This window comes from Peromyscus eremicus, chromosome 8b, assembly GCF_949786415.1.
Source record: "Peromyscus eremicus chromosome 8b, PerEre_H2_v1, whole genome shotgun sequence".
NCBI lineage: Eukaryota > Metazoa > Chordata > Mammalia > Rodentia > Cricetidae > Peromyscus > Peromyscus eremicus.
In genome coordinates, this window is record NC_081424.1 from 18,189,879 (window position 1) to 18,205,836 (window position 15,958).

A 15,958-nucleotide genomic window follows, 5' to 3' on the forward strand; every position below is an offset into this window, starting at 1 on the left:
GAGAGTAAGTAAAAGGAAGAATTTAGGCTAGGGGAAGAAAAAAATATGCCAGAGAGACGAGGGACCAGCCAGCCAGACATGGAGGAAGCAGGAAAGTAGTACATACAGAACAAAAGAAAGGTAAAAAGTCCCAGGGAAAAACATAGATGAATAGAAACAGGTTAAATTAAGTTAAAGGAGCTAGTGGGACAAGTCTAAGCTATGGCTGAGCATTTATAATTCATAATGTCTCTGTGTTTTTATTTGGGAGCTGGTTGGTGGCTCAAAGAAAATGTCAACAACATACGTGGAGTTTTAAAAGAACAAATATGTATGCAATGCAACACTATAATTCAAGAAAACAGTAATGAAATCTAAACACAGTAATAAAATTAAGTTGAAAATGTTGACAAAATACAGCTCAAAGGAATAAATTTTAATAGCTATATATGTTTCAAAACCATAAAAATTATTATTTATAAGCGAACATGTTATAAAAGTACAAACATGAAATTGGGTAGTATATAAGTAACCATAGTCATGCACACACACAAACATACATATATACATACATATATGTGTGGTCAGGATAATGATTACTTCTGAGAGGGGAAGAAAAGCTTGGAAAGATAGCTCCGTAGTTAAGAGCACACACTAAGTACTGTTCCTGCAGAGGGCTGAAATTTAGTTCCTAGCACCTATGTTGGGTGGTTCACAACCACCTGTAACTCCAGCTCCAGGGAAATCAGGCACCTCTGGCTTCTATGGGACCTGTATTCATATTCACATGCACAAAATAAAAGTAACAAAAATAAATATTTAAAAAAAAAAAAGAAAAGAGAGGAGAAGAATGAGATCAGGTCATGAGCTTAATTTTGTATCTGAAACACCTTGGTTCTAAAAAAGTGAAACAAATTTGACAGACTATATTTGTTAAAGTTTGACCTTAAATGCCCTGATGTTTGATGTGATAGTAGACATCCTTTTCAATAAGTTAAAATATTCCATACTATGTTTTGCATGAATAACTTTTTTTATTAACTGCTGATGAAAATTAGAGCATATCTGGGCTCCCCTGACAAGACGGGCTCAATCTTCGAGATGCTTTCTCTTCAGCGAAGCTGCCTTTACAGTTAGTTGTTACTCTGACCGTATCATCTTGACTCCATGTCATCTTGACTCCAAACCTGGTATTCTGTTCTTGGTCCGATCCTCAGATTTTAGAAGCAGCTTCAACCCGAAGAGAGGTCGTTTTCCACAGTTCAGGTCTCTGAAAACATCCATCTATCCCCTGAAAATCACAGGCCAGCTGTGAAGCAGCCACATGCTGGAATTGCTGGCTGGTTGGAAAGCATAGGAAAGCTCAAACTGGCCCTCAGAAGGGTAGCCTCGTGCGTGGTGCATATACGCAGTTTAGAAGAGGGCAATAGGAAGGTCTGGTCACCAAAATCAGCAACATAAAAACAACCAATAATGAATACCGATCACTAGAATTCAGATCGCCAGATGTTCTAAAGAGATGGTGTGACAGTCTTCAATGTTCACTCCGAATACCACATTACAAAAGAACTATTTAAAAATAATAATAATAATAATAAAACGGGCATTGAGGGAAAAGGAAATTTACAAAGAACATCTAAACCGTGGAATGACCTCCCGTTTGTTCCTGGTAGACTTCAATCATGTCTTCCTCCTCCAGCCCCAGCTCTTCAGGAGTGTGGTTATCGGCGATCCTCTGGCCTTCGAAGAGAAACTTCAGCGAGTTCGATGGGACGCCCTGCCTTTGACAGTAGGATTCCTTGAGTTTCCTGAGTTGCGTGGTCATTTTCATCTTGAAGTGGATCTCGTTTCCGTCTTGTGCGATGACTTTGACTTCGATAACCTTCCCTTCCTTCTTATCCTCTAAGACCACACTTGAAGGTTTTGCCTCCTGGTGAGACATGGAGCCGGGTGGTTTCCCCCAAAGGAGTCTCCGTAGCAACCGCCTGCGAATCCGACTCTTCACAACAGCCCAGGTCGCCGTGGCTGGAGGACTTCCTGTACATCTTGTGTCACTTCCGGGTTCCAGAAGGTTAGCATGCATAACCATTGTGGGGGAGGGGTGGTGGTAGCAGATAGGCAGGCTGGAGCCGTCCCCCATTTCAATCCACAAGGAAGAGACAGCGAGCACACTATTTCATATGATTTTAATTTAAAATTTTTAAAAAACAAGCTTTAAAATGTGTAGCGCAGGCTGGCCTCAAACTTGTGATCCTCCTGCCTCCACCTCCTTCAGCAAATCCTACCGGACTGATGAGGGGTCCCTGGCAGTGGGACCTGGATTTATCCCTAGTGCATGAACTGGCTTTTTGGAGTCATTCTCTATGGAGGGATACCTTGCTCAGCCTCGATATAGTGGAGAGGGGCTTGGTCCTGCCTCAACTTGATATGCCAGAGTTGGTTGACTCCCCATGGGAGGCCTTACCCTCTCTGAGGAGTGGATGGGGGAGTTGAAGAGGGATTAGGGAAAGGAGAGGATGGAGGGGGAACTGTGGTTGGTACGTAAAATGGAAAAAAAAAACTTTCAAATAAAAATTGTTTTAAAAAGTTACCTTTGAAAGAGGAGAGCTTCCTCAATTTTAAAATTAAGATTTCATCTATATGCATTGGTTGGACAATATAGCAGTGAATGAAACAGAATTAGTGCTATTAAGAGTTAAAGAGAAATGAAATCCCACTAGCAATGTTTGCCTCTTTAGAGAGATCAGTTAGGCAGTAATTAATATGTTCTCAGCAAAGATGGAGAATGTTTTTCCTAATAACAATAGTAAAGATGCTTAGGAATTAAAAAAGAAAGGAAGTCCCACATACAATCACTCATAAATAAAGCCTACATGTATAATTTTATACATATACAAATGTCCGTGTGGATACATGATTTAACTCATCTCTGTACATACTGGTATATACTTACTGCTTGTGAACCTTTCTGTATTGTATAGTTGATTTTGACAGAAAATTGTTGGGAGCTGTATAGTCTTTTCATTTGAGTATGTTATAACAATCAATTCCCAACCACTGTATCTCCCCACCACATATACCCCTTCAAAAGAGTCTCACTACCTAGGTCAGGCTGGCCTTGAACTCACAATCCTCCTTTAAAGGAGAGAAGGAAGCAGAAAACTTCCGAATGCTAGGATTATAGGTGAGTACCAATCAGCCCTGGCCAATTGGTGTGCGTGCGTGTGTGTGTGTGTGTGTGTGTGTGTGTGTGTGTGTGTGTATGTGTGTGCTATAGGTCAATGTCAACCGTCCTAGTATACATTTACTGTCAACTTGAAACAGCCTAGAATCCGCTGAAAATGGAGTCTCACTCAGGTAATTACCAGGTTGTTCTGTGGGTGTGCCCGTGAGAGTTTGTCTTGAGTGATAAAGGTGGGCACAGTCCTCTGTGAGTGGCACCATCCATAGAAGGTCCTGGGTTATCAAGACAACTATCTAATCATGAGCTTGTACATCAGAGAATAAGTCAAAAATCACCATTCTTCTGTTTTCTGCTACAAGCTCCTGCTGGAGCTCCTCCTTGAATGGAATCGTAAACTAAATAACCCCCTTTCTCACCCACATTGCCTCTGGTCTCAATGTTTATCGTAACAACAGAACATTGGGGGTCTCATTCAGTTGCACTTCATTCTTTTGAGACAGGTATGTCTAGGGTGGCTGGCCAGCAAACTCCAAGAAGCAGACTGTCATGGCTTCCCCAGCCCTGGGAATATCTCAGTGCTTGAGATCTGAACTCAGGTCCCCATGCTGGCTTGGCAGGAAACTTCACCAACTGAGCCATCTCCCAGCTTCCCAACTTCACTATTTTTAAAAGTGGTTTATAGTCTTTATGAAGAATAATTTCTTAGCTCACTGGAAATGATAAATAATAACACCATCTTAGTTTTCATTGAACTTTAATATGTAAATTCAAGTATAAAATAGTCCTGATCACAAGGAGTTGTCTAGATGGTGGAGGACTAAACTTCTCGGATAGTTTCAGCCTCAGCTGTGTCCATGCCTAATGCCTGTATTATCCTAGTTGGCTGTTAGTCTTTCCAGTGAATGGCATTTTGGGGGTATGCATATGATTTTTGCCTGCCTTGGAGTTAGAGAAATGGAGCTTAACATTAAAAATACTTAAAGCAAAGTTCTTAAGATATGACTAATGTATTTCACTATTCTGACAGAATTCTTTCTAAAATATTAACAAGACACATTAATAATTTTCACAATAATATTTAATATATTGGTTTATATTCATGCTGAGCATTAGGAGAAACTGCTTTAGAATATCTTAAAAGGAGGTTATTGTCAATCAATAGCTTTGTTGGTCTGAATCTTCCTAAAAGACCTTCAAAACACAAACATCTGTCTGTGTTCAAATGAACTATATCTTTAGAGACAGGGAGATCTATGAAGGGATTGTAATAGAGTAGGTAAGAGATTAAAAACGCCACACATAATGGGCAGCAAGTAAAGTGTAAGTGAGAGAAAACAGCAATAAGCATCCATGCTATCGAAGTCTGGGCATGATAGAGGACACAACTTGACCCACTATCAATGGCTATGTCACAATTCATACTTTCAAGTTCAGTGAGTATTGATGAGGTTATAAACATATGGCTTCCTCCCTTGAAATTATTCCTCCATGCAAACAAACCTCTCAATAGCCTAGCAACTTGTCTGCTTGCAATGTTGGGTGGCTATCTCACATTCCCTTAGACAAGAGAAACTATCCAGACACATCTTCCACATGGACCTTCCCAAGGAATCAAATCCAATTTCCTGTCAAAGGTCAGAGTAAGCATTATTCATCAAAGACTTTCCCAAGTCATGCAAAGATAAATCTTTTGCTTGAACTATTTTTGCTGGAGACAATTTTGTCTACTGGAGCAGAAGCAAATTCCAGGTCCAAGCCTTAGGTGTAAAATGAAAGTTATATTTGGTTCTTAAAATTCCTTGGGTTACTACAATTTCTTAATCAGTGGCAAATGTACTATGGTATTGTAGGCATGATACAGTTAAGGCCTCAACACTTGCAATAAATGTGATAAGTTTAAAAAACAGACTACTAGCCAGGTGTGAGGATGTACATCTGTAATACCATCAGTTGAGGCTGAGACCGAAGGATTGAGGGTAACCTGGGCTACATAGTGATTTTGAGGTCATCATGGGTATATAGAGAAACCAAAATGCTAAAAATAAGGAATAAACAGAAAGCACAGAGAATATTTAATTGATGGAGCATTAGAGAAGGAGGAGGCAAGAGATGGGAGGCAAAAAACCTGATCAGGAGACTGCGCATGTGCTACTAACTGACTAAGAGCTACAGAAGGAAGTGAAACGCTCCTGGAGTGATACCTAATGAAGAGCAGAAAGAGGAATAACCATTTTAAAAAGGTGGACCTTGCGGTGCCTTAGGAGCATGCCCCAACCAACTTACTTTCCTTCTAGAACTCTTGGGAACTGTAATTGTTGGATTATACACATGTGGTCATTAAGGTGTTTTTTTAATTATGAGCAGTATCAGCAGCACCATGACATCTTCTGCATATGCTGCCCACCATGTTTTCTTGTACCTCATCAAGACTTGCAACGTGTGTCTGTTGATAAACCTTGTTCTTCAAAGTCTCCCCATCCTGGCAAATGAGTTCTGGAATAGTGCAAGAAATTAGTGAGTGGAGATAAAAATCCACATCAGATCCAGTTCCTTATTTGATTGATTATCTCTTAATTAGTACATCAGCAATAAAATGGTGCAACCAGATTGTGTATCCTCCTCCAAGTTTAGTGTTCCTCATCCCCAAAACAAGCCCCGTTATCAAAGCAACAACACCACAAAAATAAGGCAGGATTGCAACGAAATCCAAGTCAATGGATATATCTCACATCATTCAGAGTGTCTGAACTGAGTTAGAGAGGATTCCAAAAACATATAAATCATTTTTCCTGGTGAAGCAGAATGATGTGATTCAGCCACAGGTAACCGTGAGCAGGCTTGCTAGCAGACATTACACTTTTTTTTTTATTATCCAGTAAAAGGTACAGTAGACCCCCACACACTTCGTTGCTGATCTCCAGCTCATCTCTGAGACCCACTGGCATGTGCTTGTAGACATTAAGATAAGTCTTATGATTACAAGCAGTAAAGTCGCTGCTCATGTAAGGTATGTGCATCGGACAAAGCAGTGATGGAAGGAAACCCCCGAGGATGCTTATATCTAGAGCACTGAGCCAGGTTTAGAAATGTGTCATAGTGTCCTGTTTTTGCTTTGATTTTTGGTTTTTCGAGACAGGGTTTCTCTGTGTAGCCCTGGTTGACCTGGAACTCACTCTGTAGACCAGGTTGGCCTTGAACTGACAGAGACTTGCCTTCCTCTGCCTCCTGTGTGATGAGATTAAAGGCATGCGCCACTGGTGTATTTCATTGGCTGAAGGTTTAGTCGCTTGTCCTTCTGGCTCCGTGAATGTGTATAAATGTCAAACTAGCCTTGTCAGAACATGTAACTTCCTTAGACTCCCTTCTTCTAATATCTCTGTGCTGCTGAAGTGTTCACATTTCTTTAAATCAATTGCCATACCCTAGTTTCCTTTTTCATCTTTCTGCTTTGACATATGTGGCTGATGCGACAATTCTTTATCCACTCTGCCTTACATATTGCCAACTGTCATTACCTTTCATTAGCAGCTCTAAGTTCTTTTATGAATAGATCAATCAACACACAAAGCACATACTGTGAAGCACCAAGGCTTGTCATCTGAAGAAAGGGAGGAAAAGTTTCCAGAGCCAACAGCCTTTGCCTGACAGACCTCATTTCCTATCTGGTGCTTGACTGTCATACAAACAACTAAGATCTGTGTCCTGGGAACCAGAAACAAGGCAAGGAATCAGACATGGGGAATAAATGAGTTTGTAGCATCTGAATGACCCAAAAATCTCAGTGGCCCTTAATAAAGTTGTACTGCATGATCTGAGAGACGTTAAGTATTATTACCACCTGAATGGCATGTATCCAAAAGACTATTCATAGAAACTCCACCATACTTTATACATTTTATTCACATGCTTCAAGAAACGAATTAATGCAACAAACACCTAAGGCATTCTGGAATAAATTTGCCCCTACATCATTCTCATAAAAAAAATAAAGAAATAAAGAGCATTTATTCTGGAAGCCATGACTAGTAAATACATAAACTGTAGATTACGTAAGCACATTTTGGGGTTTCTTGGCATAAAGCTGAGATATGTGCCCTTTGCTTAAAATGCAAAGAAGAGAAAAAGAGAACCACGGAGTCAGAATGATGACATAGGAAAAGAAGATAATAGATAAATTAAGTTAGCAAACACGCAGAAGCAAACATTCTGTGGCTCTGTGGAGTCACAGGACAGATTTCTAACCATCGAGTGACAACTCCTGCCAATGTGTATCTGAAACCATTTTAAATGTTCTGATCCCGGTGCACCAGCCGCTCTACTTCCGGAGAGGTTTTTTTTTTTTTTTTTTTTTCCTTTTTGGCGATGGCACAGATGGACTCACAACTGGAGAGAAGGTACAAAGATTCTATCAGGCAGCTGAGCTAGGCCAGCTGACCTATCTTCCTCTGGGCTTGGTTGATCATTACCTTTGATCAAATAGAAGGCCACATGTTCCAGCTGCCCTTATGCCCTGGTTACTACAGTGGGAGAAAGGAGGGCGAAAGCAAGCAAGACAGCAAATTTAGGGCAAGGTAGATATGTGAATTTGCATATCTGCTCCAATCCAAGCAAGTCATATGTGTCCAAATTATTAATTTAAAAAAAAACAGACATTTAGATGAGATAGAAATGACTCCCAATAAGTTTTATATGCTTTCTGTAGTGGAAATGATGAGTTCATGAAAGGAATTGGAACTACTAAAATTAGAAAAGTACATAGAAAGACTTTTTAAAGTACATTACAACATAAAAGTATATGAAACTTAGAATTACATACATACATAGAAAATACTGAATGTTTGACTGGGTATAAAGAACAAAAGTGCATGGGGTGAAAAGGTTTATGCTGACAGCAGTTACTTTCTATGCTTTCATACTGAATCTTTGTTGAACGCAGACATGTAAGGACCACATCCCCGGCAGACTTCCCACTGGTATATTATCATTTCAGGCAGTGGCTCTCAACCTTCCTAATGCTGCAACCCTTTAGTACAGTTAGTTACTCATGCGATGACCTCCAACCATAAAATTATTTTCGTTGCTACTTCATAACCATAATTTGCTACTGTTGTGAATTGTAGTGTAAATATATGCTATATAGGATATCTGATACGTGACTCCCGTGAAAGGGTCATTCAAGCCCCAAAGATGTCATGACCCTCAGGGTGAGAAAAATTGGTTTAGGAGTATCATATTGTCACTGAACAATCTTTGTTTTCTATATGGAGCTTGCTATTTTGGTAGATCACAGGATGTACCTAGATACTTCTGCAAGCAGTGTACAAAATTAAGGCTTTCTTCCCCAAATGAGTTTTAAAACTTAGTGTCATTTGAGACAGATACATACAAAAAAGTAGTATGAGAGAACAACTGACAAATTAATATGTATAAAAGCATGCTTTTTTTCTTTAAAATGTGCAGTTTGGCATAAATATGAAGGAGAATGGAGTAATTGAACTTCAGGTCATTGACAGTGACTTTCTATGATGTGAGAAACTACAGGAGACTTTGAGTTTATAATTTTCTGTATCCATTAAATGATGACTGTTATAATAATTAGAAAAAAATCTAAAATACTGTATACTATAGGTTGTACTCAAAATTTGTCACTAAATTGGGCTTGTGATACCATATCCTACAGATTGTTGATGTTTTGCTGATAACCAGGAACTAACTAATCAGTGCCTTCTTGAAAAGTCTCCTGCTTGCTCTGTTTTAATCTGTTGAGTCAGGGCTGAGAGAGTCAAACCCTGAATACTTGCCTTGCCTTTGAAAGACCGCTTTGCATTAGAAATGGTAGGTATTGGTCAGTAAAAGACAGGTACACAATAACTTTTTTAGATATTAATGCAAAATATAGCAGACAATATGGACGGTCCCAAACCAAAACTTAATTTGGATAAAAGGAAAATATTTGGAGAATGTGTCCATGGAGGTAAATGAATAAACTCAGAATGTGGGAAGCCCTCACATCTGGAAGACAAGAGGAGTGGGTGGATGGGTGAGAGGTCATGGGAAGCTTGAACAAAGCCCCAGAAGTGATGTCACTGAGAATGCGATTGCTTGAGCCTTCGAGATAAGTCTATCTTCTTTCAATTTTTAACGGAAAATGAAGCTGAGTAAGAGCTCCAGTTTTATTCATTAACTTTGAAAGACTAAAGACTAAGACTTTAAGCCTTGACATGAAAATGTGTGATTACATAGCAATGCCATTTTCTTTGACGCTTCTGCTCAGACAAGGATTATTTCCATGTCAATTCACCAGCTCAGATGTGACAAAGTGGCCCAGTTCATCCTTATGACACTGACAAATTCATATGTTCAATTCTGAAAGTGTGGTTTCTGTTTTAGATTTTGTAAATTTTATTAGGAAAAAAAACCCTTGCAAACCAAAAGCCATCACACACCAAAATTAACCAGACCCTAAGTGTATGTACTCGGTGAAAGTCTATGTAGTTAGAATAGACATTTGGAAAGGAAGCTGGGGAGCTTTACATGGATTTTACGTTTGCAGGTATAAAATGTGTGTAAAGACAACTTTGCACATTATGGCAACTTGAACTACTCACACCTTGGACATAATATGCTCACTGTGAGAACAGCATTGTTCCACCAACAGTGGCCAGCACGAAATCTGAATCTCCTTCCTAAATAGCAAAAGTCAGAATGGGATTTCAGGACTCAGATCCCATCCCTGTAACTTCACTTTCAACCATGTATTGTAATCCTGCTCACTGTCAACAGCTGGGGGTGTTCTGGCAGAAGACAGAGCACATTTTTTTCCTAGCCGCTCAGCCCAGTTCAGCAACAGCCTCAAGAGCTAATAATCCCTCCAGTATGACTCTCATATTTCACTGTATACAACTGTCACTCAGTGGTTGCTGCTAAATTTGGTCTGTCTTAAGAGGGCTGTTGTAACTCAGGTAAATAGATGCCTTCCACTTCACAGTCACCCCATTTTTAGGACTCCTAGGAACGAGTGTGTCTGGAGTAGATAGCTGTCCACGTACACACCGTAGAAGATAGCGTCTCTCCAGCACGGCATTGTCTGAAGTCGCTGTCTCCACGAAGAGCATCTGCAACCGGCTTTGTCAAACAGAGTCAGGTCAGATCAAAGCCAGGCTCTGTGAGCAAGGCTCCTGGCAAGACGAAGACAGGCCATGGAGAACAATCTGGCGGCGGCGGCACAGCTGATGGGTTCCCGTGCTCCCTCTCGCCTCTGATCACCTTCATTTCACACAGGCTGATAAGAGCGAGAAAAAGTATCAGAACAGGACAAAGACTAATGATAGGATATTTTTAACAGGATCACACAAAACCTAGAGAAACAAATAAAAATCCCCAAGGAATAAATAACAAGATCTTTTCACGATGAATTGGATGAATTGTATTGACCGCATAGTTTTCCCTACAAAGCTATTTTAAGGACTTTTACCCCACACCTTCCAAGACTCAGGAGAAGTAGTTGGTCTGTGGAGCAGTTTGTCAAGAACGCATGCACCAATGATCTATGACTTTCGGAGGGGACACCTAGATAGGACGCTAGGAGCAGGTTCATAAGCATGGGTATACCCTAGGGACCCTCTCAGCTCATGGGGATTGTAAACTAGATGATGTTAAAGGCACAAGCAGTCCCAGTGATATTCAATGTTCTAGAAAGAATTGCTTTTCTGAACTGATTATGTACTGTGAAAGAGAAGTTTTTACTCTGCACCCGATAGGAACCCAGGTATTGACAAGTCTCCAGTCCTTTGCCCTTCCTTTCCTCGGGCTCTTTCAAGCTCGTACACTTAACATGGTTCCCTAGGTTTTGATTCATACATTTTCCAGCGTGTTTCTGCATTATTATGGGTTTATATACTTTCAATAGGTTTTAGGATTATTATAATAACTATGAGTTCATATTACCAAATCAAAATAAAAATACATCTTTTTTTCCCCTTAAATATAAGTAGGACCAAATTTTATGAAAATTTTGCCTGTCTTTAAAGGTTTGTTTAACTAGTGGGCTCTCATGAAATTTAGACCAACGCCTGTGGAGCCTCCACGGGACTGGACTAGGACCTCTGCATAGTGAGACAGTTGTGTAGCTTGATCTGCTTAAGGGCCCCCCTGGCAGTAGGATCAGGATCCATCCCTGGTGCATGAGCTGGCTTTTTGGAGCCCACTGCTTTTGGTGGGACACCTTGCACAGCCTTGAGGCAAGGGGAGGGCCTTGGATCTGCCTCAACTGAATGTACCGGGTTCTACTGACTCCCCATAGGAGGCCTTACCTTCTTGTAGGAGGGAATGAGGGGTGGGTTTTGAGGGGAGGGAAGGAGGGAGGCTGGAGGGGCCAGAGGAGGGAAGAGGGGGGATCTGTGATTAGTATGTAAAATGAATAAAAAAAATTAATAATAAAAAAGAGGAAAAAAAGGTTTGTTTAATTTTAATTTGTATATGTGTGTGTGCCCACTTGAATACACACAGGTGGCTTACTAAAACTGGGACTCCCACCCCTGGGGTATCTGCTGAGTCTGCTCTCCGCAGGCACCTGCACTCATGAGCTCATGCCCCCACACAGACGTGCACTCCACAGACATAATTAAAATTAATAAAATGAGAATTTATAAAATAGAAATAAGAAACTCATGTGCTCCCATCAGTAGTGCACTGGACGTGGAAATCCACCAAACGTCTGCTGTGTACCTGGGAGCTGCACTTTATGCCTTCCCTCAGCGGCCCCAGGAGCCAGGAGCCACCGTCCTCTCCATTTTACAAATGAGGAACCTGTACACTTACATATCCAGTAAGAAGCAGCGGCTGGAGTTAGAACTAGGCCCCTTGAGATTAAAGCATGCCTTCTGAAGTTTTGTGGTTCCTCCGAGAACTGGACTGTTTGTGGCCTGTTGCTACCTACTCTCGCTTCTCCTCACCCTGATACCTTCCCCGTGTTATAGTCATCTATTGATGGCTTGTCGTGAACTGTGTAGGCAGAATATCTGATGTGACCTTGACTGAAAGCCTTCAAATTATTTGGTAGAGGGAGGGGGAGGAAGAGGGAAGGAGGGAGGGAGGGAGAGAGGGAGAGGGAGAGAGAGAGAGAGAGAGAGAGACTTTGATCATCATTCATATCATTCATCATTGGCATTTATTTTCTTATTTTTTCCTATCTGAAATAGACATATAAAATACATGTCAGAACTACTACAAAATTGCTTTTTAAGGACCGCTTTTAATCACGTATCAATTAGTTTTTGTTAAAGAACCACATTGGGGCTTAAGTGTCTTCAGATGGATGCACTGATTGCAATAAACTAGATTGCTCATTTTGCTTCCTAACTATACCAGATACCTTGAGACGTTATTTTACAAAGACATCAAATGACCTCAGAATGCATGTGCTTTCATTTCCAATGTTTCATTGATGACAGGGTCTCGGGTTTTGTAGGTTATGTGGCTCCCGAGGGGAGGAGTAGGTATGCCCAGTCTCCTTACTGCAGCTCCTGAAGGCTGGAGGGGGATGTGACCACTCATTCTCTCCTTCAGAGCGTGGGGGGATGTGAGTTTACCCACCTTTCACTTGATACTTATTTCTGGGATCCGAGGCAGGGCCCGCCAACTATCAATACCAAGCCAATGTTTGTCATAAAAAGCACAAATTTTCCTCTAGAAATACTTTCTTCTTTCCTGGAAAACTCACTAACTCACTATTGTAAGTATCTGTAGATAACACACCCTATTAGATTCTTGAGGCCACAGAACATATGCAAGAAACATATCTAACACTGAATAACATCCAAACCTGTCTTTAATATCACATTACCTCTAATAAACTATGCTAAGTCAGCACACACGGAGGAAAGGTAGTATCTTTGAACAGGAGCTCCTGGTGACAAGAAACATGCACCTGCAGTTAATTTTAATTCTATGACAGCCCGACCCCCGCTTCATCTCCTGGGAAGAATTATTTCTCCTCTTCCTTCACCTCCTGGTCCCATTAGGAAAATAGGGTCCTATAAATGGGACTCTGGAGTTAAAAATAAGGTCATTGTATTTTTTTTTTTTTTGTACCTTGAGGTGGGGAAGAGTTTACCTTCTCACCACAACAGATGGTTTTAAATGCAGTGATTACAAAATTCTGAAGGTAAAATGGTTTAATTACAAAGTCAATACTGCCTCCAACCTGGGCTGAGCTTCAGCGTAAAAACAACAGACGGCGCAGAGCAAACGCTAGGACAATGTTTAACCAGAGCTGTGCATAGTGAACGTAGTGGGCTTTTCACGGGGCCCCAGTAAACGACGGAGCACACGCTTGTGGGCTCCTGTTTGTTGAGTAACCTCAGGGAGAAGAAATATATGTGTGTGTATACGTATTTCACCACGCTACATGCACATGAACACAGTTCAAACGATGCCTACTGGAGCTAACACAGGAGGCAAGTTTTGGTTTTAGAAAGATGGTTGGAAAAATTCTAGGATGTGCATAAAAGGAGTTTGTCACAGGGACAAAGGTATAGTTCTTCAAAAAAGGACGTTATATGTTAGTAAATCCTGTTCAGAAGTTAACTTGCCCTCTTCCTCTTAAAACTCAAAAGAAATTCAAATGTTGGTAAGTCATTCGATTGCTAAGCAATTGAGAAGTGTTTTTAATTTTTAAATCATACAAGAAGGGACTAAGTTTATTCTCCTCCTAAGTAGTATAGTTCTCCAAAGCAGAAGAGATGGTAGGATTTTAAAAATTAAAGTTAAAGATTAAATGTCTAAAAATTAATTTAAATAATTTTAATTAATTTTATTTATAGTAAATTTAATGAAAATGTCCCTGTACTTCAATAGACTGATTTACCAAATGTGTTTTTCAGTTTTAATCTCTCAGTAAACCATGCATGAAAGTAAGTGTAAAATACATGCACTTTCCTTAAGGTAGTATGTATATTCTTGCCTCCCAGCTGCTGAACATTTGACATGGGCAATTGGAAGAGAGTTTGGATCACTGGGCTGAGCAGGTGTGGAAGGGTCTGCGTAGTTAAGTAAAACAAACATTTCTGATCGTCTTATCTCTGGGCTTTCTGATCTTAATAAATGTCACCAGGATAACCCAAAGCAACTCTCCTAACGACTCTATGGGGAATTAAACTCAGAAGCGCTTTGCAATTTCTAATCTGTTTAGTTCTGGAAGGAGAACGGCTCTTTACAGGTGGAAGTGGCTACATTTATGTGGAGATTTGGGTACTGAGATTAAACGTGAAAAAAAAAATAAAGGCAAACAAATCCTACCTTCCAAAGCTAAACGTAAGAAAATATGGGTTTTTTAAAACATACTAAAACATCAAAGTAAGAAAATACTTGTATTATCGTCATCATATTAACATAAATTGTAGAGAAATATTAATATGTAATTATCTATATACTTAGTGATGACTTGCATAAAATTGCTTACCTAGTTTTCTTTTGCACCATGTTTTCTAAAACTTCTTGACACACAGGCAAATTGTTTTATTTTCTTAAATCTCAAATAGTACTCAGAAAAAGTATGCTGTTCTTCCTTGGCAAACTCTTGAAAATCATACCTTTGAAATTCATTCACGTACTCGATTTTATTTTTTTCAGTACCACGCCTTCTCTGCTGGCCACCGTTCTAATATATCATTGCACTGAACAACAGTATAGATAAAAACAATGACACTTACTGTAAGCAGATTGCATAATGACTTTTTACAAATGAATACACCTCGTGCAGCCAGCCTTGGGGTCAGAAAGCAAAAGTCGCCATCACCCCAAAACCCTAAAACATTCCACTCCCCCAGTCATTATCAGTGCATAGCAACTACTACCTGACTTTATGAAGAAAAGATAGTTTTTGCTTATTTATACATGATTTAAATTGAACTGTACTAAAGTGTCTGGCTTCCCCAGCTCAACTTCTTACTTTTGAACTATGGATATTCTTTCTGTTTTGCAATTTTATATATATACAATGTATTGTGATCATATTCACCCCAATCACCCTCTCATAGCTCCTCCCCCTCTTGCTAACCCTCTTCCTCCCAACTAGTCCCTCTCCTATTTGTGTGTGTGTGTGTGTGTGTGTGTGTGTGTGTGTGTGTGTGTGTGTGTGTCTGAGTTGCTACTTATTGGATCAAGGAAAACTTATCCATGACTATACCACTGAAAAAGTAACTTCCCCTTTCTTGGCAGACCAGCTACTTACAGCTGCTCCACAGGGGGTCTCATGAGCTCCTGCACCCCTCCACAATAGAATACTGAAGGGCCCCATCTTCTGTGGGTCTTATGCAGATAGCCACAGATACTGAGTACTCATGATGGCCACAGCCATGCCTTGTTTAGAAGCCAGCATTTCAAAGCACTCTCCTCTGGCTTTCACAATCTTGCCACCATCTCTTTCCTGATGTCCCCTGGGCCTTGAAGGGGGCCGTATAGGTGTCCCAGTTAGTCCTGGGCATTCAATGGGAACCTGTTCTCATCACTTCAACACTACATTAATAGTGTCTCTTCCCCAGCAACCTGCACAGGAGCTTCCAGCACTATGTATACTAGTGAACAGGAAGCTTGCAGCTCAGTTCACACTTGATTTCTCTGTGGCCTGCATCCAAAGTGTGTGATGTCTTCAACAACTCACCATCTAGTTCTGTAGGGGAACTAAAAGTAACGCTGGCCATGGTTTTGTGCAACAAGAACAGTTCATTCTTGCTGCTGTGCACCTATCTCATTGGGTGAGGACATCACAATTTCTCCCCATTCGCTGTCAGCTTT

The 15,958-nt window shown here is 40.4% G+C and overlaps 1 protein-coding gene across 1 annotated transcript; it reads right to left on the reverse strand.

Annotated features, from left to right (window-relative positions):
* Positions 1 to 1,417: 1,417 nt before the first annotated feature.
* On the reverse strand, positions 1,418 to 2,013 carry LOC131918804 (small ubiquitin-related modifier 1-like). The gene has a single exon (XM_059272983.1). It carries the CDS (start codon positions 1,919 to 1,921, stop codon positions 1,616 to 1,618), a length of 306 nt encoding a protein of 101 aa, XP_059128966.1. The 5' UTR covers positions 1,922 to 2,013; the 3' UTR covers positions 1,418 to 1,615.
* Between the last annotated feature and the right edge of the window lie 13,945 nt (positions 2,014 to 15,958).